Genomic DNA, 22,883 nt, shown 5'->3' on the forward strand with positions numbered 1-22,883 from the left:
AGTTTAAAATTAGTACCTCTTGTCCTATTACAATATGTTATGCTAAAAGTTTGTCCCAGTCATTCCTATAGGCCCCCTTTAGATACTGAAAGGCTTCCATAAGGTCACGCTGGAGCCTTCCCTTCTCCAGGCTGAACAGCCCCAGCTCCCCCAGTCTCTCCTCGCAGGAGTGGTGTTCCATCCCCCTGATTATCTTTGTGGCCCTCCTCTGGATCTGTTAGAGCATGTCCTTATTTTGAGAGCCTCAGGGCTGGATCCAGAGGTACAGGGGTCTCGAGAGAGCAGAGCAGAGGGGCAGAATCACCTGCCCTGACCTACTGAGTCTACTTTTAATGCAGCCCAGGACACAATAGGCTTTCTGCTCCCCAAGTCCTTCCTGCCCTTCAAGCGCCTTATCACAACTTCTAGGAGGATCTGTTCCTTGATCTTCCCAGGAACATGGATGAGGCTGACAGGACAGTAGTTTCTGGGTTCCTCCTTTCTACCAGTTTTAAAAGCGGGTGCAATGTTTCCTCTCTACTTCTCACCAGGGGCTTCACCTGACTACTATGGCTTTGCAAACATCATGGAGAGTGGCTTGGCAACTACATCAGCCAATTCTCTTAGGATTCTGGGATGCATCTCAACAGGTCCCATAGACTTAAGCATGTTCAGCTTCCTGAAGTGGTCACAAATCTGACAGTGGGAGGGACTTTGCTCTCCCATCACTGATCTTGCAGTCCACCCACTAGTCAGTTTTAAAATTGACTAGATGTGTATATGCAAGCTCTACAAATTTTCCAGCAATGTAATCACATGAATTAAAAAAATTGGATAATATAATGGAAATCTTACCTGGTCAGAGGGAGAACAGCATTTATTTGCCATTTTCATCTATGAAAGAGAGAGGGAAGAACACACAGAGTTATTGGTATGCTGAAGAGTTTCTGTGATGGAATTAGCATTGATTGACTTAGTTATTGAATACTATATTAATACTTCCAAATTATATTTGTAAGAAATTTTATCATTCAGTGCTTAAATAGTAGATTTTTTATTATTATAGCGAATTTGCAAAACCAAGGACCTGAAAGACAAAAGCTTTCAATCAGTTTTCCTTAAATACCTAATCAAGATTTGCATTTATGAATTTAACTTTGCCAGTCTGAGTGAAAATACTATACTGTACTGTAGATATCTCACTTAGGTCTAATTAAACAATTGCTTAAGCAGATTCTTAAAAGATGTCTGCAATTAAGTCCTTGTGACCATAGAGTGTAAGATGTATTTAAAGATGAAATGAAAATTGCATGGGCTTTCCTGTTAGTTTACTCTCCAAGACAAAGTTTTTCCTTTTTGTTTAGGTAATGAAGAGTTTTGATAATTTTGATTTTTGTCTGGCAGTCATAGTTTGCACATATGAGTGGTGGACAAATACTGACATATATAGTACACAAATACTTCTTTAAAGTTTAACATTTTTTAAAGTGCAATTTTATTAAGTGTAGATAAGAATTTAGAAAGAACTATATTAGAGTGTAAAACCAGACTTCCCTACATGCTAGGAGGAAGCTGAAAACTGTCGTAGAGTTGATGAGTACTTCCAAAGGACCTTGTTGTCAAAAAGCTTGTTTTATTAGAAATTAAAGGTTTGTGATGGAAGACCGAAACCCTACACCTGTGAACAGGGAAAACTCCAATTGCCATAGGAAATGAACAGAAGAATTCCAGGGCTATTGTTTGTATCCTGGGCACACCAGATTTTTAAGATCAAACCTGTGGATGTAACTCCTGTTAATATGGTGATGCCATTGACTGCTGTGGTGGGTTGGCTCTGGCCAGAATCTAAGCACCCACATAGGTGCTCACTCCCTCCTCCCTGCCAGCAGGAAGGGTCAGAGATTGGGAAAAGCAAAAGCAAGAAAACTTCTGAGTCAAGATGGACAGCACTTAAGTGAAAGAAACAAGAAAAATTCAAGTGATGTAAATGCAATCACTCTCTGCCTCCCACAAGCAGGCTTCAAGCAACAGCCATCTTGGAAGACAAACCCACACCTCTTTTCTCCATGATGTCATTTCAATTGCTGGGCACAATGGTCTGGAATATCTCTTTGCTCACTTTCCATCAGCTAACCCATCCGTGTCCCTTCCTAATTCCTTGTTCCATCTTCTGCTGAGGTGGGTGGGGTATGTCAGAGAGAAAAAGTCAAAGCCTTCATCCTGTACAGGCACTGTTCAGCACCAATCAAAACACTAGTGTGTTGTTAATGCTGTTCTAGCCACAAATACAAAACACAGCACCTGCTGCTATGAAGGAAGCTCCCCCCATGCCAGCCAGACCCAGCACACCTGTATGGGCCAAGACTTTGTGTTATGGTAGTGGCACAGGCCTCAGGGTTTATACACACACACTCTTGCAGCTAAGAGAGGACAATAACAACTCATTGAGTGAAGTATATATGATCATAAACAAAATAGCCTTAGGAAAAAAAGGCAATGTGGAGGGGTAGGATGACAACAGGAATCTTGACTGTATGGACAAGAGGGCGATAGCAATGCTCAGGCTGTAGGAATCAGTCCTAAACCATCATGGGCCATCAGGGTTTCTTCTCCCTCACACACTCACTTTTGCAGCCCTTTAGAATTGAAGTGTGCAGTGAAATGGTGCAGGTGTGCTGGTGGGTCAGACAGCTGGGGGTGACTGAGGGTCTGAGGTACAGGTGGCCAAGCTGTTGGGAGCCTGGGGCATCTGTCAGGCTTGGCTGTGTGTTGAGAGATCCTGCCAGGCTCTTGAAGTGGCCCTAACAGCTGCTGGCCACCCTAGAGGAGGAGCAGGGATTACCACAACAGCGGTGGGTCACAGGCTGCAGGGCTGGCACCCACTGCTTAGCACAGGCAGGGAGCAACCAGGAGGATGGAACTGGAATTTGGCTGCTGACTGGACCGACTGGCCCCGGCAAGTGGCAGGTGTGTCCACGCCAGGTGTGCCTTCCTCAGCCTGGCACAACTGCAGGGATGCATTGTTCTGGAGCTGGCCTGGAGCACTGGCTGGGAGAAGAGTCCCCCACGGGGCTCCATCAGTAACAAACCAGCTGGAACTCAAGAACCTCACCCTGTAACTTGGTTAAAACAAATTGGTGAAATGGCCAGTGTTGCAGAAGGAAGCAGTCAGTAGTCTGATTTGGTGGTGAGCTTAATCCTGCTAGAAGAATTGTGCAGGACATAATGAAAAGTCACCTGGAATACTGCAATGTCAGTAGAAATGCTGGTACACCCTGCCCATAGTCAAGACCCACCTTTCTCCTGTGCCTCAGACACAAATACATACACAAAGTAACTACAGAAAAGCCATGTTAGACACACAGAAAATATAATTTCCTTTCAGCTGTCCAAAACCATACTCAATAATATGATTATTATAACACAAACCAGTGCAAGTAAATGGGTTCAAATGTGCTTGGAAAAAAGCGTGTCAGACTGGTTATGAAGGTTTTCTGCACCAAGCAGGTAGAATATTTTGAAGAGCACCCTAATAACCAGCTCAGCTTCCCATTGGAAAGGATAATAGGGAAGAATGCTTTGGACTCCATGGTTTTTCACTGCACAGGCAACTCATTCCCTATTCCAAGCAGGATGGCTGCAGCCCTGATGTTTCTGTGGGGAGAAGAAAAAGATCTGCTTCTATATCATATTACATCCCAGTGTCACAGGGCTGAGAAGTACGAACTCTTCACTTCACCCAGCACCATGTGTGCCCTTCACATGTCTCCACAGCTGGTGCAGACAGACAGGAATACAAATGGGATACATTTACCTTGCTAGCACTGCAGTATCGAACTGTGAGCTGGACACAGCAGGGGAGATAAAACAAAAAACCCGGGTCTGCAAAGACTGTAGGCTACCTGGAAAAGGAACTATTAAGCAAATTGTAATTCCTGTGCTCTGTTCTAAATGGCAGGAACTAAAATTATTCAGAACCATTCATAAATCTAAATGCCTCCCAGGCTGGGATTTGTTTCACATATAATATACCTGTGTTCTTTTTCAAGAAAACAATAAAGGATCTTGACAGGCACCTATTTTTTTTCCCTAGCTATATTAGCATCCTATGTGACTGCTTATTGCTTGGCCAAGTTTAGGGGACATGGGTCCTATCCCTACTGACTTCCTTTTACAACCTCTACAGTTTGAACTGTGGTACTTTCAACTGGCAGTTTTGCATTTAAAACAACAAAAAAGCAGCAGTGAAGAAATATTATGCATTCTCACCCTGGGAATAGAACTGTTTGTATAATCATTGAGGCAGTCGAATTTGTATACTGCTTCCTATACACAAGGATTTTGTTTCCATCTACATGTACCCCACAATCTGCTGTGTAAAGAATGCAAGACCTCCTCAGTCTTCTTTCATTTTTGTTAATGTATGTTTAAAGCTCATATTTCATAAGTTTCTCCCTATTACAACAGACATTTCACACAACTGCAACGCAAAATATCCCCAGATACGTGTTTACACAAAGAAATAAAAGAGAAGGTTTACAGACTATGACATATACAATTAAAAAAGATGTCATGGACATAAATGTGATCTGGATTAATAACCCCACTTTAATATAAAATTTTAAGTCTCTACCATCCTCCAATGAAACTGCTGGAATGATTTATAAAAATCATAAATAATGTTTAAAGTGGAACAAGAGCATCATAACTTGTTCTCTGACCTGTTTATGACCTACTCATTTATTTACAATTTTTTTTAAAAACAATAACACCATTAGAATTTACTGTGAAAAACCACAAAACCTTGAGAAAGTTTTATATATAAGAAACAAATCTCTATAATGTAAATGAACTGACAGCATTACGTTTAGGTGCTTCTGCTGATTATGACTGAAATTATGCTCAGTGCTATATTTCAAAGACAATAATTAAGATCCATGAGAAAACCTGCATAGATCTTATAGCTGTCAATCTGAATGGTGAAAAACAGAGAGAGAAATATAAATTATCCCAAAGACCTTTCTCCTAGAAAGTCATAGACATTACAGCACTGTCACTTCAGCCTACAAAGAACCCTTCAGCTGAAGAAATTAAGAACAGGAGCAGTGAGAAGCACAGGCAGAATAATTTATTTCCTGGGCTTCTTAATCATGGAAGATTCACTGCCAGTTTCTGTTAGTTGTCTTCCCTCAGTTTTTTCAACTGCACCTCCTTCTGCAAGAAAAGAGGTGTATGAAGAAATAAATCTGAGGTGCTGATTCACCTGCATTTATTTCTGCCAAGGATAAATGCAAAAAGCTTTGAGAATATTGAAAATGAGGACTGAATCACAAAGGAAGATGATAGGGTAGTTTCATGCTGGTAGAAAAGTATGTGAAAAAACAGAATATGTGCAGAGAGATGAATAATTTGGGGCAAGGGTCCTCAGAAATGCATGCTGCTTGTAAAGCTGACTGTAACTAGGAGATTTTCTGAGCTAAACATACAAAACGTGTATCAGCAATGAGGACTGAAAAGACACTCTTAGGTTTTTCTCCACATTGCAGCATTCCCTGTGCTCCTCTGTCATCTAAGAATTAAGTCCAGGCTGGTACCAGAATCATTATTTCTCATCTACCAAGTAACACTCTCTAAGTATGTACAGGGACAGCACTCCTATGCAGTGACAAGTTCTCACATCTCCGCTGCTGAAAGATGACTCCTCCTATACACTTGATCCCCAGAGAGCTTGCCTTTGTATAGAAGTTAGATGTTTCACTAGTACTTCAAAAGAGTAGTCTGACATTAGCAGAAGTGTCACATTGTGGCAGAGCTATTTTTGCACTACCTACACTAGGAGTGTCTCCTGGCATCATCAGGAGATCTGACAAAGAGCTGCTGAACATGACTTTATTAGGGTAAAATAAAAAAAAATAAAGTATATTAGGGTAAAGTGATACAGGAAAGATTGGGTGCACTGTACAAAAAATCCCTATTAAGAGCTCTTTAAGAACTAAAATTCTAAAAGAAATTATTTAAAACGTCATGCAAATATGTAGGGTAAAAAATGTAGATAAGAGTAACACAAATAGGCACAGTTTAAGTAAGAATGACTAAGGTACAAGAAAAATTGCTAAAGTCATGAAACAAGTACCAGCAAAACAAAATGTAAAAATGTGTGGAAGTAAAACATGAATAATGGTAAGTATTGCTTAAAAACCTCATAATAGCTCGGGTAAGAATGCTGACATTATGCCAACAGTGTTAGCAAAAAAGTCCATTGTGACCACGTATCTAGTAATTAATTTCCATACTGAGATGATGGTGTGGGACAGAATAGGAAATCAATAGTTTAACTATTTGGTGAAGCAACTGAACTTTGAGTCAGCAAGTACTCATGAAAATAACCCATAACCAGATAAGGAGTTCTCTGAAATAATTTCTGAATGAGTAATGATTATCTGTGGTCCTGGAGAATGGGGAGATACTCTACAGAAGTGGAGAAGTAAAGAAACAGGAAGAAGCTCTGAAGGAATAACAGATTAATTCCCCAATGTCAGTGTCAGAGGTTTGATAAGAAAATAATCATTTTTTGAAATTATAAGACAAAGGTAATCAAAAGGATTCCAAATTTACTTCCAAGAAGCTGGATTCAAAGGCCTGTCCTAAGCACTGTGGACGGTGCTCTGTGTTTTCTGGCTGCTCAGAGGCAGAGAGCTGTCCAGCCTTCTGCTGTACTCCAGCCTCTCGATCCCCATCTTAAAAATAGTTTGCAGCAAAAAGGATTCCCACTGACTACTGCATCTCCCCTTCTGATGATCAATAATTAAATAAATGCTGTGGCCTGACCTTTCCAGTTGTACCACAGGCTGCACGCCTGACAAAACCTGGAAAGCCACTGTCCAAGCAAAAAAGTTTACATGCTTCTCATATGAACTCATATGAGTTTGCTTTGTAACTCACTAAGAACACGAAACATGGATATTCATCATGACTGTTGCTTCTCAGGTCCTCCCTGGGAACTGCCAGTTATATGAACACCAGATGGACTATTTTATTGACAGAATTCACTAGTAAAAGATAGTGGAGAAGACTAAGAAAGTCCTCAGTTCATAATAAAATATTGCAGCTGACAGGTCACAGCACAGTGAAGATACTGTGTCAGGACACATAATTACTGCACATAATCCTTTGGAAAAAACTGACTAGCACCCTATGACTAACAAAAGCTGCCTGCATTTATTTTTATCCTTATTCACTTATATCATTGGAATGGCTTTTATTTGGTGAATTTCTCTAGAAAGAAAAAAAATTAAAAAAAGGCTTAGTAACTATGAATTGGAATTTCTCTAGAAATATTACCATACATTTTCTTAGAATCATTACATAATAATACCCTGTACGTTATGTGAGTCACTAAATAGTATTTAAAAAGTACACGTCATAAGCAAAAATGTCTGATTTTGGCAAAGAGATTGTTTAAGCAATTGAATATTTTAAAAGAATTAATGGAATAAATTAATATTTTAAAAGAATTAATGGAATAAATGAACTATTATAATCAAATGTGATTCATGTAGCTTTTGAAGAATAGGAAAACAAATTAAATTTTAAGTCTGTTTTAACCAACAGACTTAAAGATTTATGTTGAAATCTAATACAAATTCTCCACAATATAATCTGGAGACCTAAGCAACAGTACATTTAGAGTACAAAGCACAAATAAAAGTCAGGCTACTAAATCATAATTTATGAAAGAAGTTAACAGACTATGCACATGTAGAGAAAGAAAAGATTAAAACCTGCACAGGCAATTTTTTCAGGGACAGCTGTGCTATTGCATTTTCATCACTGAATTTTATCATTTCTTAAAGACAAATATACTTTCAAAATTGTACATTTTTGAGTTCCTTATTTGACTTCATAGTTAATTCCACAATTATCAATGTTTTTAGCTGCTCTTTGATGGAATAATAGATGTGCTGTCCAAATAGTAATTTTCTGTTTCTCTGGGGATTAGTTAATACTTCTGCTTGCAGAGGCAATTGTTACTTATTAATTTACAGGAGTAACTTAAAATAGCATAAGCATCTTTATACTTCTAGCAAGTGAGATGGAATAACGTGCCCTTAAATAAATCAACTCTTAGACAACTTAGAGATGTAATATTACTGTCTCCAGTAAGTCTCAGTAAATCATTCTTCACTAGCTACAGAATTTTCACATGCTTTTTTCAAAATAAACAAATCTGACAAAGAGCTCCGGAACATGACTTTATTAAGGTAAAATAAAAAAAATTAAGCAACAAATGCTAATTTCAAGCACGGTTTAACTACAAAAATGTGAAAATGAAATATTTGGTCACATCTAAAGCTCTGTGAAATGACCAGTACCGATACATATTTTGACCTAAAAATCTTTAAAATAGTAAATGTAATCTGATTTTTTACTGGTTTCTGTTCTATGCTAACACTGCAAGCCTTGAAAACTTCTTGATACTTTTGATCAGGCAACCTCTCCCTATTTTGTCCTTTCTCCTTTTTCACCCCATACACAAGCATTTTATATATTGTACTTAAAGGTGAATTGTTTTTTACCCTTTGAAAACTAGAAATAACTTTACAATAGCATAAACAAGAAAATATGCAGAAAGTAACATACATTTTGAAGTGTCAAATCACTGATGTTAGTAGACATTGCTCTCAGCCAGTCAGCACTCTCCTGGGCTGTATAAAACTGAAGTATCCCAGTACTAACTCCATCGAGTGCCAGCACTTCAAATGCATTAGATCTGCAGTAAGAAGAAATATATCCGTAAAGGAAGATATGTCAGTTTTCTGAAACTGCCCAATATTTATCAGTGTTCAAGTGATGTTTATGCCTTTTGACAAGTTTTTGAGTGTTTAATTTACCAATCAATAGAAAGGCAACAAACCCAAGGATAATAGGGCAGTACCAAGAGTAACAGATACAATAAGTACTTTCTCTGTACCAATATATACAAGTGCTGATGATAATTTACTTCCCTGGGTATACATATTATGTTCATAATTATTGAACTTAAGGTAGTGTATTCAGGAAATATGCATTGGGCCTTTTTGAAAAAAAAAATAGTGTTTTTTAAAACTAAAATGCCAATTTTATTTATTGCATTTTGGCTTCATTTACTGGGAATGTATGAAAATTCAAAGCACTGTCTTCCCTAGCTTCCATTTCTTGGATTCCTAAACATTTTTTATGTAGCATTCAAAGCAATGCTTACTTCAAGCACTTTTATGTCATAGGAATTTGAAAAGCGTTCTTAGAAACTTCTTCAAAAATTTTCCCTGAACAGTCTTGTCAAAACAGCATTGGCACAGGCTAATTTGCAACCACATTTTGTTAACTTTTAATGCAACTTTTAGGTGTTTATAGCAACTTTATTCTGCAAATACCAATGCTTTCCTTTCCTGACATCAGCAGGAAGTTAGGCACTGCATATATAACTTTGAAATCCCCTACATCTGAATGCTGGTGGGATATGCTTTTTTAACTCTTAAAATTTTCCTATAGGAACCACAAAAGCTCATTAAGTAGTGGCATGAAAGTACACTGGTCTAAATTTTAAAAAAAGTGACACACAATAGTTGCAATAACTAAACTTCAGAAAGATAACCAGATTATTTAAATGTCTATGATTGCCAGGAGAGTTAGATTTTAGTTATATACTCTTGTGAAAGACAATTATAATTAGCTCAATGATTTTGCATATGTTTGTTTTGTGTATAATATGGAGAATATCACCACTACCTTATACATTTGTAAATTAGATATTTATACTTATATGCTACATTGCCCCATTTTTGGTACCAACCTAGAAGAAAGCTAACCAATGAATCAGAATACTGGTCTATGAAGTTGCTGAGTCTCCCTGGGGATCTCTGATGTAAGGAAAAATCCTCTACTGTTTAATTGATGATATATGTCAACATTCAAAATGACATATAGTGGTTAATGTGCAGTTATTCATTCCTGATTTAGGGAAAAGGTTATTAACATAACCTTTGTCATTTGTAGGGAGTTTGATGATGAACATGAATACTGAACTCTATATACTTGCTAGAAAAGGTAATATAAACTTCCCATCATACACAATATAAATAAGACAATGTATCTGAATAGATATATGTGAGATGCTTTGCTTTTAAAGGAGTTGTAAAGCATTATATCTGCTGTTTGCAAAAATTAACATGCTTGGCCTGAAGACTTAGATATGTATCAGCCAATTGTCTATTTTCCTTTTGTGATTGAATAATCATGGGAACTACTAAAACTTGATGGCAGTGGCACAATTCTGTGTCACTTTCATTCCAGTAATCTCTTTCACCTCTTCAGAAAGAAAAAAAAAAGATTTTAAAAATCCTTTTATTGCCTTCAAGTAAACTGAGTAAAATAATAACCTCCCAAACATATTGTTCATTTTACCTAAGGTTCTGACAAAGATCCCAACAGTGCTGTAATAAAATTACTTATGGTATGATCTGCCCAACATTCCACTGAGACAGTGAGAATCTGTCAGCCCTTATGCATTGATACACACTGGTGCCTGCAAACAGACTTAATTTAATGCTGTGAGGAGAAGCCCTTCTCAATGCCCAGCTTAGATATCCCATTCAAATATCAAAGCTAAGATGCTAGGATCCTTACACAGCAAGAGGGCTGTCCAGAGCATTTAAGAGAGCCAAGCAATAGTATGTGCTCTCCATGGAACCACAGGGTGTCTAGATACTAACTCAGCTTCTGCAGACACACAAAGACCTGAATGCCTCATCCCAGTGGCACAAAGTTCCCTAAGTGGCTGATGAAAGATCACAGAAGGGAACTCCCCGATTAACAATGGAGGCAACCAAAATAGGCAATCAAAATTAAAAATAACAACTTGTATTATAAAAATTACCGAATATTTTATCATTTGAAACAGGGTGCTGGTGGTAGAGTGGATTACACTAAAACTCCTTTTTAAAATATGGTAATCAATTACAGACAGTTAATAATATTCAATATTCATGTAGAGATCTAACACTTCACTAACACGATATTTGCACAGAATCAAATAGGGTGTGAGGGATCCTGCAAGTCCCCTAGTCCAGCCTCCTCACTAACTTGAAATACAAATCTTTTCCACAAGAACGCCAAAACTGGACACAGAGGGAGCTACCTCAGGTGTGGCCTCAGGAATGCAAGTACATGAGAACAGATGAGAACAACCATTTCCCTTGACTATGTTATTGCTAACACAGCTCCTTATATGGGACTTCATCACTGAACCTGTGCTCAGCTGACTCCTGCTCAGTGGAGGAGTCTGCCAATGTCCCCAAGCCCTGCTTGCAGAGCCTGTTCCCTTGCTTCAGCACACTGACACCAGGACATTCTTTTCCCAGGGCTCAGGCTGGTTCAAGGCTTCTGATGGGCCAGTGGTGGTCACATTGCCTGGCGCACAAGACTGAGACCTTTGGGGCACCGCTGTCCCCACTGGGCTGGCTTGGGAGGAAGGTGGTTTTACCAGAAAGCAGCTCAGTGTAAATGACATAGGATAAAAAACAGCCAGTGCTTTTCAAAGTTCACATGTGGGAATCTACAAAATTAGAGGGTTTTAGGAAAGCTGCAAAAGGCAGGCTTCAGAGACAGTAGAACTGTGACTTAGTAGAACTAAGCAGCAGCCATGAGACAGGTCAGCAGAAGAATTATTTAAACTGTAGAAAAGCAAAGACAAATAGAACAATGATCTGTGTATTAACGCTTGTCTAGAATAACTCCCTAAGCTACAGAAAAGTTTATCTAGCAAGATATTAGGAAAGTTGAAGCTTAATAATGGAGCTCTGTGCGTTGTGTTTTAAGGCTTACAAGTAGGTATTGTATTTGAAATAAGCAAGCACTGTTTTAACCAAAGGTACTTGTGCTTATAGTGATTGGATAGAACTACTGTCAATATGCTTTTGCTTTGTGTGATTGGTCAAAAAACTTATAAAGTAAGTTGTAACATTAATATCTTGGTCTGCTGCCTAAGATGTGAGCTGCTGGCATCTTCCCATTGTCATAATCATGTAATGAGACTGATGCTGAAAAATAAAACAGCTCAAGGCACGTTCCACAACAGCCCCGTCTCGTTCGTGATTTGTACATAGCCCTTGGCCAGTGTCATTTACATATGCCAGTCATGGTAGTAACACAGTGTTTTTGCCCTGAATCTTAATCAACTTTGCTATCAACTTTACTTTATTTCTCGCTTTCAGTTACAAAAGTTTCTCTCTGAAGATCCCATAATATATTGATATTGTTCCATGTACCACACTGTGTTCTAAAAAGCATAGTGTGCAGAAGGCTACAAGTAAAAACAGATATCCAAACTAAAAACAAAAGCTTAACAAAATAAATCCTAAGGCTTTTGTTTTAAGTGAAACAATCAAAGCAAGCACCAAGATGGCACTGGAATTCACAAGAAAATAAATCCTACAGGCTTAAGTGACATGCATTTCTCTCTGTTATTTCCTCAAAACAGAGAAAAGAAAAAAGTAGACACAACAAAGCACCTACTCCTGTTAGCTGTCAAGGAGCAGCTTTCCATTTAATACCAAATAAGTTTGAAAGGTTTCAAGATGCTATAAAGTTGCTGTAGGTTTTTTATTTTCTTTGTTGGTTTGTATATCTTTTTTCCCTGAGGCCCTAAGATGATTTTAAAACACAGACAGAGGAAATTTCTACATCTTCTATTACTGAAGTTATGCTACTGACTACTGCAACTAGAGCAAGAAATTAATATTTGCATTCCCTAAATACTAGAAATTTGTGTTGCACTGCCATCACATTTCTTACTTTGAGATTTGTCTCCCTATCTGTAAATTTGTTTCCTTCAAGCATTTCTGCTAAGGAGCATGAGGCACCATTTTCAATACTCAGTGTCTTTCTATCTCACTTTCATGGTGAAATTATGAATAGATATGCATTCCTGGTCTCTTCTGGAGTTTGTTTATGGCATTAATTTCTTGTAAAAAAATAAACACTATCTTTGTGAGCATGGCAGTCAGAATAACAGATAAGACTTTAGGTTCTCTTCTTGAAATTGACACCTTTAAACAAGTACTACTAATTAATATTAGTAAGGAAATTTTTCCATACAAGCAGTTTGCTACTACTGAGGTGTTAAATCCAAAGACTTTTCTAAGATAAAAAGTATTTTCAGAGCCAGCTGAAATATGAAGAGCTGAACTTTTACTTTACTGGAGGCTAAGAATTCCAGCAAAGCATATATTTTTATTTTTTAGTATCTGTGGCATGTGAAATCATCTCTCTTAGACTTATATAGGTATTTTATTATATAGATATTTCTACAAAAACCTAGATGTAGGCTTGACTGCAAGTCTTTTATCTTTACTACCAGGCTGATACAGACAGATGGATTTGATCAGCTTTGCATCTTCCCAGGTCCTGAATCAGTACTCCCTCCTGTTTGTATAATTTCTTTTTTATGTTTGAGTTAGTTTTTATTGCTTTTGTTACAACATTTTATTGTGGCTTGTTTATAATACTACATGGCCCTCTTGCCAGAATGTCTACTTAGACTGAAGTTTTAAGGACTATGGGTAGATCTGAGTGGAAATTCTCCAAAAGGAAGGATCTGAATTACTTAATCTCTTTGAAATGTCATGTTAGAAGTAATGGGATTTTGTGTTGTAAGTGTCACAGAACCTTGTACCTTACAAAATGTTTAAATGTGAGCATATAACTGGACTATCAACAGCAACCATGTAGCTCAGAAGATATCAAAACATTAAACATAAACTTGATTTGCATTTTATGTTTGTGGTTTTGGGGGGAACATTTTGATTCCAGTATTGTAACTTTTATTTTCATTACACTTATAGAAACCAAATAAGATAACTGAAGTAACACAGACATATATACTTCTACAGATATTTTCTAACTGATGTGTCAGAAAACTGTGAGAAAGTTCATTTAGTTTTGTAACTCAGTGAGATTGTACTTAATTTCTAGATTTTTTCAAAGTGGTTCATTCAATTTCCTAGTTTTCAATTTATTTACCTAATTAAAGGCATTTTGTTAACTTACTAAAATGATAAATGGAAAATACCACTCTTCACAAAAAAATCTATTAAGAAACCAGTGAACACATTAAAAAACATTAAAAATACACAATACTTTGGAGTAATTGCAATGGTCAGAATATCAAGAAATAAAAATAACACTAAATCTAATTAGGTTGTTTTGTAATTGACATCACAGCTACATGGGCTCATAGCTACTGGGCGTGAATTACTTCCATTCCACTCACTATTTCAGTCTCTCATATTCAAAATAAGCATTTTTTCTTTAGTGTCTAAACTCATAATGTTCAAGATGTTATATGCACTGTACCTTTACTCAAAGCTTCTGCCAATACACTGTATAAAAACTATTATACATTACTACCAGTATCAGCTGTAAGGACTAAAAATATCAATATCTGCTTTTCCCCAAATAAAAATTCCATAACAAAAATGAAAGACTACAGTACATGAACTGTGTTCCTCACCTTCTAAAAGACTACCTATCTTTACTTTTCTATCTTAAAAAAGAAAACCACTTCAAACTAGAATATGAACCACAAATTCCTTTGGGTGAGAAAAACATACTGATATTATTTCTCTGTTAAGCTTACATCACATTTATTGATCAATTCAATCCTCAACAGTCAAAAAATGTTTCCATTGCCAACTAGCAATTAAGAGTATTCACAGCAATAGCATTCTCACTACATTTATATTGCCTTACTTCTTACAGAGAAAAATTACATTGATGGATTAGTGAGAAGTCTAGAATAATAGAAGCAGTAGTGCTATATAATAAAGGCAAATGAATAAAAAAATTATGAATTTCCAACTAATCAAAAAGACTAATTAGCATGCTACATATATAAACACCTTCAGACAGACTCCAACCATATCCAGAAGGCGAAATACACTAATTCAAGCTGATTTCAGTAGTTGATACAAAGTTTAATCTTTCATTCAGAACAGGAATGACATCTACTATGTTTCTTATCTTTCCTTTGAAATATTAAGAGGAATTTTTTTTTGCTTTTGTTTTGTGGTATTGATAAACATATTTCACATGCCCAGTGCGCAGTATTTTCAGCCATTCCTTTATACGGAAGGAAAATACCTATCCCATTTTTTCTTGCTTCTGTTAATACATATGGTATTAAAAGAATTAAAAATATATGAAAAAATATTCTTGTGTCATTAAGTCAGTCTAAAGACTTCCTGTGAAAAGTACAATAAAAATTCAAGTGAAATGAAAAGCCAGACGCAAGTTGCCTTTCTTTTCACATGAACAGCAAATAAGAATCAAACAGATACATGTGATCTTGACCATCTCATGACACAAGAGTATGCTGAAAGTATGCCTTTTTTTTTAGGCAAAGCTACTGGAAAACTCAACTGAAGTACAGAAGAATTTAAACTGCACAGTTTAACCACAAAGGAAATAATACAGCCTAAGAACGTGCAGGAGACACGTTACAAGTTATGACAGACTCATGGACTCATGTAGTACAGGAAAAACAAACATGCTGTCAACCCATGTATGAAAATAGGCTCCAAATAAATACTCAGGTTATGGTAAAATTAGAAAATCAGTCAGAAGAATCTGTGATCCATTCATGGAAATTAATTTGGGCTCACTCCAATGGCTTTAGACTGATGGCTGCAATGTAAAAGGGAACAAAGACATGTAGATATGGTTGAAAGTAGGATTTTTATCTAGACTGATCAGAGGTTTTATTTCATGCAGAGAAAATATTTGATTTTAGAGAGTAATTACAGAAGACATATGTTGGACACTATGCATATATGAACATGGGGAAATGCAAAAAAAGGTACAAGTTGGATAATAGTAAAAATACATACATGCATTTCACAGCACATGGTAAGAGCAGTCTGGTGTCCCTCAGGCACAGAAATCCCACTTTTAGTAAGAATATGGGAAATGCCTCATCCACAGTTAGCCTCAAGGCAATCATACAGCTGATTTGTTGGTTCACCAAAGAAAGCAAGGAGCACTTACTCTACAGGTAAAGTATCATGGGATGACAGTAGGCTTTATGCCATTATTTCATACTCCTTCAGAGTGTCTACAACAATAATAAAACACCCACTAATAATAGAAGAGAGGAATATATACTAAATATACATGGGAGTGAGATACATCAGAAGAGAATATGTCTCTCCAAGACAAAACTGAAAGCACTAAGTTCCTCAAATCTTACACAAAAAACATATCTGTGATGGGTTGATCTCAGGCCAGCAGCCAGGCATCCACACTGCCATTCATTCCCCTAGCCCTCTCCAGAGGCATAGCAGAGAGGATACAAAGAAGAAAAAAACCTCATAAACTGAAATAAAGGTAGTTTAATAAACAAACAGAAGGGGGAAAAACCTAACTAATTAAATTACAACAAAACAGGTGATGCAAAAGCAGCCACTCACTATCTCTCACAAGCAGAATGATGGATGTCCTGTCAGTCTCCAAGAAATGGCTCCCTTTCCCCAAGCCCTCTCTGCTCAGTTTTTATTGCTGAGCAAAGATGCTACACTACATGGAATATTCCTTTGGTCAGTTTTGGTTCACTGGTCCTGCTTGTGCCTCCTCTTAAATTCTTGCCTACCCTGGGCCTATTTACTGTGTAGGAGCAGACCAAGAAAAAGAGAAAGTCTTGATGAAGTGCAAGCCTTGGTCAGCAACAACCACTATACTGGTGTGCTATTAATATTGCTTTAGGCACAAATCAAAACACAGCACCATATGGACTACCATAAAGAAGATAAGCTCCATCTCAGCCAGACCCAGTACAAAGTTGAAGGTGTTTTACTTCAAAGAATTCTCAAAATTCACGTGCCACTCTTCTGAGAACTGGAATCCCTTGGGATTTCTCCATCTAATGTGTAAAGTGCACAGCATAGGAATGAAAGTGCTTCAAACTATCAGGGTGGAAACTGAAGTCAGAGGTTTAAATGTTCTATCTTCTTCTATTTATCCTTTAGATTCTAGAACACTGATGATAATTTGATGCCTAAATGTGAACACTGAGATTTTTTTACTTAATTCACTGAATGTCTAAGCCTTGAATGTTTGGAAGTCTGTGATTGGATAAGACTGGACAGCATGAACTTGTCAGTTGAAGTAGGGAGGAAGAAAGTGGTGGAGGAAGCGATGAGACATTAAGTAGAAGAGAATTAAGAGTTCAAAGGAAGTCTGTGGAAGAAGCTAAAACTTTTCTGGAAAATTTATCATTATTCACCTGTGATGCTTTAACACAAAGTCTGGGAGAGGACCTGCCAACTGCCTTAGAAGATGAATTGCTGTAAGTTAAAGCAGTATATCTGTCCTACTAGAAAAATAATGCTTTTCAGGTAATTTTGAGGAAACAGGTAAAAAATCTGGCATAAATCAAGAAAGGTATTCACATGAATTTCTGGTACCTCCTCATTGCAGGTGACCTGTATATTGATTCTTCAATAGAGATTCCAACTATCTCCTTAATATGTATTAAAGGCAAATAAAAATAGGGCAACCCATAAAGACCATAGAAAATAATGACAGTGAATGAACTCCTGTTCTGATACATATGGAGAACTATGGACTGCTTAGCCTACAACTACTGGTAGGTTTGAAAGAGTTGTGCTACAGAATGGTTTGCAGAAAAAGGTTATGTATGCTGCAACGTGTTAAACTTTCTCAAGCATATTATTTATCGAAGCTTTATTAAATTTCACTTTTGCTTTTATATTTCCTGAAGCCCAGTAAAATAGCCTCTGACATCCTATTCCACAGTTGCTTTATGAACCATTAGTTATGTCTCTGAAATGCAAGAAAAATCTATGATCAAAAATACAGTATTTTGTACCATGTACTTTGCCAAAATCTCATCAATATGAGTTTCTTTATGACACTGATGAAAGCATATCTATATGACATGATAGCACAGGCATGATGATTATGCACTGTGTTATCATTTATAATGAAAAAGGAGAGTTAATTGACAATATTAGAATTGGGGAATATAGAAGTATCCTATTAGGTACACTGAAGGAAATGTAGTAGCTTCAAAATTCATTCGCATAACACCAGGATTAACTTTTGTGCTAGCTGCTGATGCTAACTGAATTCCCAAGATACAACAGATTATAGAAATGTATTTGTAGGAGCCTTACTTTATCTTTGGTAATCACCATGAATACCATTAATCTTAGGAGAAGATGAACTGCATAGCTTTTAATAAGAAGAATTTCATATCTCCACTCAATTCTTATGAAGCCAACAATCCACAGCAAAACACTAGGTACAGCTAACTAACCCAGTGCCTCCCCTTTCAGATTACAAACCTTAATTTATCTGTTCCGGTTTTGTACCTCGAGATTCGAGCCATCGACAGAGGAACTGATAAGGCGTCTAGCCAGCGCTTCTCGTATTTTGGTTCATTAGCTATGGGTGAAGAAGGTGATGATGGAGCCTGTGCAGAATAAATGAGAAACAGTAGGAGAGCTTATAAGACAATATAGAGAAAAACCCATGAATATGCATCTCTGCCTCTGTTTGTCTCAGAAGTGAATAATCGTCACAATAAAAGTATTCAAGAAACTCAGAGCAGGGTAGAGAAATGAAAACCTGTATGTTACCCATCTTAATATTTTGCTCTTGATGCAATTTCAGTATTACTTTAACATTAAACACATCTAAATTTTTGTTAATATAGATAACTGATACTAGAAAGTAAAGAGCTTTCAGTCATAAATGCCATGATTTTATTCTAAATGCAGCATAATATACATTTGTGGTTTAAATTACTTTGTTCTGTATAACTCTTCTGCATCCTTCTATCTTCAGAGAAAAGGACATAAATAATATCCTAATTAAATACTACACAGAACATTTATTTGTGCATTGTGCTCTTATATAATTTAAGAGTAGATTTAAAATTCTAATTCCTGTGTTATCATACTATAGATGGATGACTTTTGAAATTTTATCTTTGAAGTCTTTCTTCAAATGCATCTACTAGAAAGGCAAGAGTTGAGCATTTCACTCTTTTATAAAGATACCAGTAAAATTTACACAAAGTTGGCTGAGAAAGGTTTACAGACATACACATTTAGGTCAAAGGTAGGCATTTGTGCTCTTTCTGAACCAAAATTTTTTATCCTGCACTGAGTGGAGAACTTTTCAGTGAAAACAGAGTTGAAAGTTAGTTATTTTTATATGAGCTGTAAATAAGCACTGAGTAGTATTTATGAAAGCAAAGAAACCACAGAATGACCCAAATTCAGTTCTGTTCTGCCAGGTGTTCAAAAGCCATAAAACTTACACATAATAAAAAGCATTCTGGGAATTGTCTATTTCGTTTTCTCGCTCATAAGGATTTAGGATTTTTTTCCCCCTTAAAGCCCCTTCTTACAGTCAACAAGGGCTGATCTATTTATTTCTTTAAATAAATCAAAATAGTGAGTTTCAAGTTCTAACAGGATGACTGAGACTTAATGACAGAAGTATAATTTCCTAGTAAAAGAAAAAATTGTAATGAAATTGCTGGAGTTGGTTTCACAAAGGAATGTTTTAGACAGAAATCATTTTGGGGACAGGAATTTCATTTAGAGCATTTACTGTCCCCTAGAACCATACAGGTCTCATTTGACTGAGATGTACTGGTGTTTTTGCAGTATGAGTATTTCATAATGAAGTCCACAGACTAATTTTGTTTTATGAAATTAGACACAAAAGGCTAAGGTGTCTTTAAAATCTAGAATAAATTTATTAGTATCACAATGAAGAATCTGACACATATTACAGAATTCTGCATGAACTACAATAATTGAGAGAACCCCATGCAATCTGAAGTTGAAAAGGATCAACATAATCTAACATTGTCTGTCTGGAAACCAAAATGTCTAGGAATAAAACAGAAGGTAGCTTATTGCAGTCAAATATAAATACTTGATTATGATCGCTGAATCCAAGAATGAGAAAATAAAGTAACATAAAAATTCTTGCAACAACATCTATTGTTCCCACCCTCTAAACTCTCGAGATGCAGAATACATCTAGACAATTTAAACATAAAAATATTTTTCTTATGAACTATTGCTTTTAATTCTTTTATCAGGTTATTGAACAACCTGATAAATATTCTGTAATATTCTAGGTAATTTAAGAGCATTTGGCAGGAAAAAAAAAAAAAAGAGTAGGTCACATAGGCAATTTAATTTTTTCCATTTGAGTCCCTTACACTTCAATCAAATGCTTCAGTAGGGTATCAGCATAAAGAAAAAGTATCTCAATGCAAGAAAAAGCTAGAATTTTAGAAAATGTACATCACAGCTATTCATTAGGTTAATGAATGGAAGGTGGAATTTGGCCAACTTCACTTGGTCAAAAAATCTATTAACCCCAAAGCTATGAAACTGCAGCATAGAAATATTCATGTCAAAATGCTAAACTGTTAAAACTGCTGCGAACTCCTAAAACAAATGGGTCTTCCCCAGACAATTTCAAAGATTTGATATTTGAAGAGTACACGAGAAGGAGTAATTTGTTTTTTTTTTCCCACAGTTCCAAACTACTTATATCTGCAGAAACCCTACTGCATGATCTGAACATTAATGGCCAAGAACAGCAAAAGGGTAAGAAGGGGTCAAGCTAGTCTAAGTTTCAAATATGTATTTCTTATGAAGCCATACTCTACTAACCAGTTTATGGTAGAGGATAAAGTTGGAATTACCCCTCTTCATCTTCTTAAGGACAAAACAGGGAATACGTATGTCCGTAAGACCATTGCATCAAAACAAAACACTACCATAGGAACAGCAGCTCATTTTGTTCTATTTAACCTATAATCTATGAATAATTCAATCTGAGACTCCTTGATATATTCTCTTCAAAACACATGGATAAAAATAAGAAAATGAGTAAGAAGAAGTAAAAAAACAAGAGAAAGGGCTGTGGAAGAAGCTCAATATACTGAATGAGAGATAAAAGAACTGCTAAAAATATAGTAGATAAATGTATAGCAATGCACATGAAGAAAAACAATATTAACTTTTCCTACACTGTAATGGGATATGAACAGGTGATTACAACTCAAAGTTTAGATCTTGAAATTTAGACGTTGAACAGAATTGTTTTTTAACAATTAGATTAAAAAAGATTCATTGGTCTGGAAAAGAAACTGCTGAGGGAATTGTATGACTGAGATATGTAAAAAAATAAATAACAGAGAAGGGGTTAAGAAACAGTGGTTCACTTGGCATTTTCACATAAGAAGCAGGGGTATTGATTAAAAGTAAAAGACGTAGGATAAAAACAGAGAATGAACGTGTTAGTTTAGATAACAAACTGGTTCCGGAAGCACCTATGTCAGAAGTCACCAGATGTGCAGGAAATATTCCCTAGAAATAACTGTACATATTTCCTCTGTTCTTGCATTCTCGTGAGGGCATCTTCTGGGAACAAGCTTTTTGGCTGGATGGTTCTTTGGTCTGACCAGTGTAGTGAGCTGGCTGACCTTCAAGGCATTTCTCCACTAAACAGCTGCTGCTGCTAATCTTGAAAACTCTTCACATCATTCTTCCAAAGCACTAAAATAGAGCTCATCTCTGTAATCACAGCTTTTACGCTCTCGATAATTTTATACCGTCAGTTTTTGCTGAGGTCACCAACAATGCTGCCAATTAATGCCAATTTGCTTCTAACACCTGCCCATTAAGAAATGGATTGAACACAAAAACCTCGTTTTTGACAGAACAATGAACAAGAATCAAGTTTTAATGACACATAATCACTACCTACCTGGGACAGCTGTATACTGCTGATGTGGAGGAGGGCCTGACTCTGTATTCCATTAGCAATCACTGACCTATGAATGACACTGTATGCAAGTGCTTTAGTGCTTTCTTAAACAACTATATAACTACTCATTTTGGAGCAACCAAAAAGTCTTCCAAGAGGTAGAATAAGTCCAGAAAGTCCACCACTAATGGGGAGATGTAATCAGACATGTCTCTATAATTAAGTTTACACTAAGAGCATAGGAAGGAAGGGAAAAGATCCCAGCTGGCTGGGACTGTCAATTTTTCCTCTTTTTGTGACATATAATTCGCAGAGTTTGGGAAACTCAGTTATTTTACCTTTCATTTAAACTGTCATTGATTTTAAATCTCTGCAAGAAAAATACCATGTCATCGGAAGAAAGTCCTCCTGAACATTCTCTAGTAATTTAATTTCCAGCTGCTGCTAGGGCCCTACCTTGAAAGCAGCCATAGTGTTATTTTAAGTTGACACAGCTTTTACATTAAAAAAAATGGCCTTCAGGAAGGCTGAAGCTGGGTTAATTTACTTGGAATCAGCAATACTCAGGGTCACATTATTCAGCAAGGTTAAACTTGGTTTTAAATGTGTTTTTAACCTCCTATTACAGTCTCTGCTTTGCAGAAAGGCAAATGATGCCCCATCTTTGGAAGTATCCAAGGTCAGGCTGAATGGGCCTTTGACCAGCAATCATGAGTGCTACCATGTGGCACATGCAGAACAACCAGCTGATCAGGTACAGCCAGCATGGGCTTAGGAAAGGCAGGTCCTGCTTGACCAGCCTGATCTTCTATTACAAGACTGAGTGGATAAGGGAAAGGCTGTGCATGTTATCTACCTGGACTTCAGTAAAGCTTTTGTTATTGCCTCCCAAAGCATTCTCTTGGAAAAGCTGGCAGCCCATGGCTTGGAGAGGCACACCCATCACTTGCTAAAATCTGGATGGATGGCTGGGCCCAGAGAGTGCTGGTGAATGGAGTTATATCCAGCTGGGAGGCAGTCACAAGTTGCGATCCCCAGGGCTCAGTATT

At 36.8% G+C, this 22,883-nt stretch overlaps 1 protein-coding gene across 1 annotated transcript in view; it reads right to left on the reverse strand.

Annotated features, from left to right (window-relative positions):
* SNTG2 (syntrophin gamma 2) overlaps nucleotides 1-22,883 on the reverse strand; it is a 131,960-nt gene that overhangs the window by 50,125 nt on the left and 58,952 nt on the right. The window contains exons 9-11 of the mRNA XM_014309157.2: nucleotides 18,378-18,505; nucleotides 8,620-8,749; nucleotides 835-873 (exon numbers count right to left, since the gene is read on the reverse strand). Coding sequence (XP_014164632.1) covers nucleotides 835-873; nucleotides 8,620-8,749; nucleotides 18,378-18,505 — 297 coding nt within the window. The remainder of the gene's footprint in view (nucleotides 1-834; nucleotides 874-8,619; nucleotides 8,750-18,377; nucleotides 18,506-22,883) is intronic.

Source organism: Geospiza fortis, unplaced genomic scaffold (genome assembly GCF_000277835.1).
Source record: "Geospiza fortis unplaced genomic scaffold, GeoFor_1.0 scaffold139, whole genome shotgun sequence".
Classification (NCBI taxonomy): Eukaryota; Metazoa; Chordata; class Aves; order Passeriformes; family Thraupidae; genus Geospiza; species Geospiza fortis.